The 2500-nt window shown below is 39.8% G+C and overlaps 1 protein-coding gene across 8 annotated transcripts in view; it reads left to right on the top strand.

The window, feature by feature from the left end:
• Window positions 1-2500, top strand: part of LOC135098221 (bestrophin-1-like) — a 38010-nt gene that overhangs the window by 12136 nt on the left and 23374 nt on the right. For 7 of the 8 annotated variants that reach the window (XR_010266684.1, XR_010266685.1, XR_010266682.1 and 4 more), the window contains one exon: window positions 738-782. Coding sequence is in view for 1 of the 8 variants with exons in the window: in XM_064000475.1 (XP_063856545.1) it covers window positions 738-758 (21 nt within the window). In the remaining 7 variants the exon portion in view is untranslated. Of the gene's footprint in view, window positions 1-737; window positions 783-980; window positions 2083-2500 lie in introns of those variants that run through there. The other variant, XM_064000475.1, reaches the window with a different exon arrangement.

Here is a 2500-nt window from a genome sequence, read left to right as displayed (position 1 = left end):
TTGGATTGCATACATACATACATACATACATGTAGCACATACATACTTACATACATACATACATACATACATGCATATGCACAACATTCGCAGATGTCAGTCACAAACTCCATGCAATAAATGGCGTACCAACACACACACACACACACACACACACACACACACACACACACACACACACACACACACACACACACACACACACACACACACACACACACACACAAACCTTTGCTGGACCTCAATTGATTTTATTTTTTTTCAAACCATTCATTTTCGGCGAAATTAATTAAATCCCCTTTGAACCGGCAGTGATTTGAACAGAGAGAGAGAGAGAGAGAGAGAGAGAGAGAGAGAGAGAGAGAGAGAGAGAGAGAGAGAGAGAGAGAGAGAGAGAGAGAGAGAGAGAGAGAGAGAGAGAGAGTAAAGTGTTTTTGTGTGTATGTAATTGTAAAGTAAGAACGAAGAAAGGAAGGAAGGAGGAAAGAAAGAACGGAAAGAAGGCGAAAAGAAAAGGAAGTAAAGAAAATATAGAAAGTGAGATGATGGAATAAAGAAAGAAATAGTGATGGAAGAAACAAATAAATCAATTAAAAAAAAGTAAAAGGGAGTAAAAGAGAGAGAGAGAGAGAGAGAGAGAGAGAGAGAGAGAGAGAGAGAGAGAGAGAGAGAGAGAGAGAGAGAGAGAGAGAGAGAGAGAGAGAATGGATGCTAATGATGTCTTTTTTCCCCTGCAGGAGCTTCTAAGGATGGCTTAAGACAGAGTTCTATGTCACAACAAGGTAAGAAACAAAACCTTGTGCCAGATTGTCGTATACATTGTCTGTCTGGCCTTTACATCTTTTTACTATAATAATTAGATTTCTTCGTTTATTTATTTTCTCAGTTTGCTTTACTGTTTATTGTTAATGCCTGCCTTATCTAACCTAACCTCATGCCAGATTCCCGTATATGTTTTTTTTTTTTTTTTTTTACGTAAGAGTGTCACTGGCCAAAGGAAACACACACGAGAAAAAAGAATCCCACTGAGATGCTAGTCCCAAAAGAGATGTCAAGAGAATCATCGAAAGTTGAAGTCTTGAAACCTCCCCTCTTGAAAGGGTTGAAGACATAGGAAAGTGGAAATACAGAAGCAGGCAGGGAGCTCCAGAGTTTACCGGAGAAAGGGATGAATGATTGAGAATACTGGTTAACTCCTGCATTAAGGGGGTGGACAGAATAGGGATGAAAGAAAGAAGAGTCTTGTGTAGCGAGACGGCGGAAGGAGGGGAGGCGATGAGAAAGAGGCTGAAGACAGTCAGTTAGAGAAAGGAATTGATAAGGCAAAAAGCTTTCGATTTCACCCTGTCTAAAATAGCGGCATCAGCGAACCTCCCCATATATGTGAAGCATACTCCATACATGGACGGATAAGGCCTCTGGACAGAGTTAGTAGCTGGGGATGAGGAGGGAGGGAGAAATACTGGCGGCGATAACTCAGAACGCCTAACTTCACAGAAGATGTTTTAGCTAGAGATGAGATGTGAAGCTTCCAGTTTAGGTTATAAGTAAAGGACAGACCAAGGATGTTCAGTGTAGAAGAGGGGGACAGTTGAGTGTCATTGAAGAAGAGGAAATAGTTGTCTGGAAGGTTGTGTCTAACTGATAGATTGAGAAACTGAGTTTTTGAGGCGTTGAACAATACTAAGTTTGCTCTTCCCCAACCCTCAGGAACACCACTGTTTAGTAGAACAGTGGCCGTCTTCCACAGCAGCAATAGAACGATCAGAAAGAAAACTTGAAATGAAGTTACAGAGAGAAGGATAGAAGCCGTAGGAGGCTGATTTGGAAATCAAAGCTTTGTTCCAGACTGTATCAAAAGCTTTAGGTATGTCTACAGCAACACCAAAAGTTTCACCAAAATCCCTAAAAGAGGATGACCAAGACTCAGTAAGGAAAACCAAAAGATCACTAGTAGAGCGGCATCGACGGAATCCATACTGGTGTTCAGGTAGAAGGTTGTGAAGTGATACATGTTTAAAAATTTTCTTGTTGAGGATAGATTAAAAAACTTTAGAGAAGCAGGAATATAAAACAATAGGACGGTAGTTTGAGGGATTAGAACGGTCAGCCTTTTTAGGAACAGGCTGAATGTAGACAAACTTCCAGCAAGCAGGAAAGGTAGATGTTGACAGACAGAGTTGAAAGAGTTTGACTAAGCAAGGTGCAAGCACGGAGGCACAGTTTTGGAGAACAATAGGAGGGACCCCATCTTGTCTTATCTTGTCTTTAGTGTTTTTTTTATTATAATGATTACATCTCTCCATTTATTTATTTCCTCAGTTTGCTTCATTATTTCCTATAGCCTAATCTCGTGTCAGATTCTTGTATATATTATCTGTCTTGCCTGAAGATCTTTCTATTATAATACATATATCTCTTGGTTTGTTCATTCTTACTGCCTGCTTTACTATTTATTATAATTATCTTACCTCTCTTGCTGTTTGATATAATTTTCAGC

Source organism: Scylla paramamosain, unplaced genomic scaffold (assembly GCF_035594125.1).
Source record: "Scylla paramamosain isolate STU-SP2022 unplaced genomic scaffold, ASM3559412v1 Contig51, whole genome shotgun sequence".
Taxonomy (NCBI): domain Eukaryota; kingdom Metazoa; phylum Arthropoda; class Malacostraca; order Decapoda; family Portunidae; genus Scylla; species Scylla paramamosain.
This window is presented reverse-complemented; position numbering and strand designations above follow the sequence as displayed.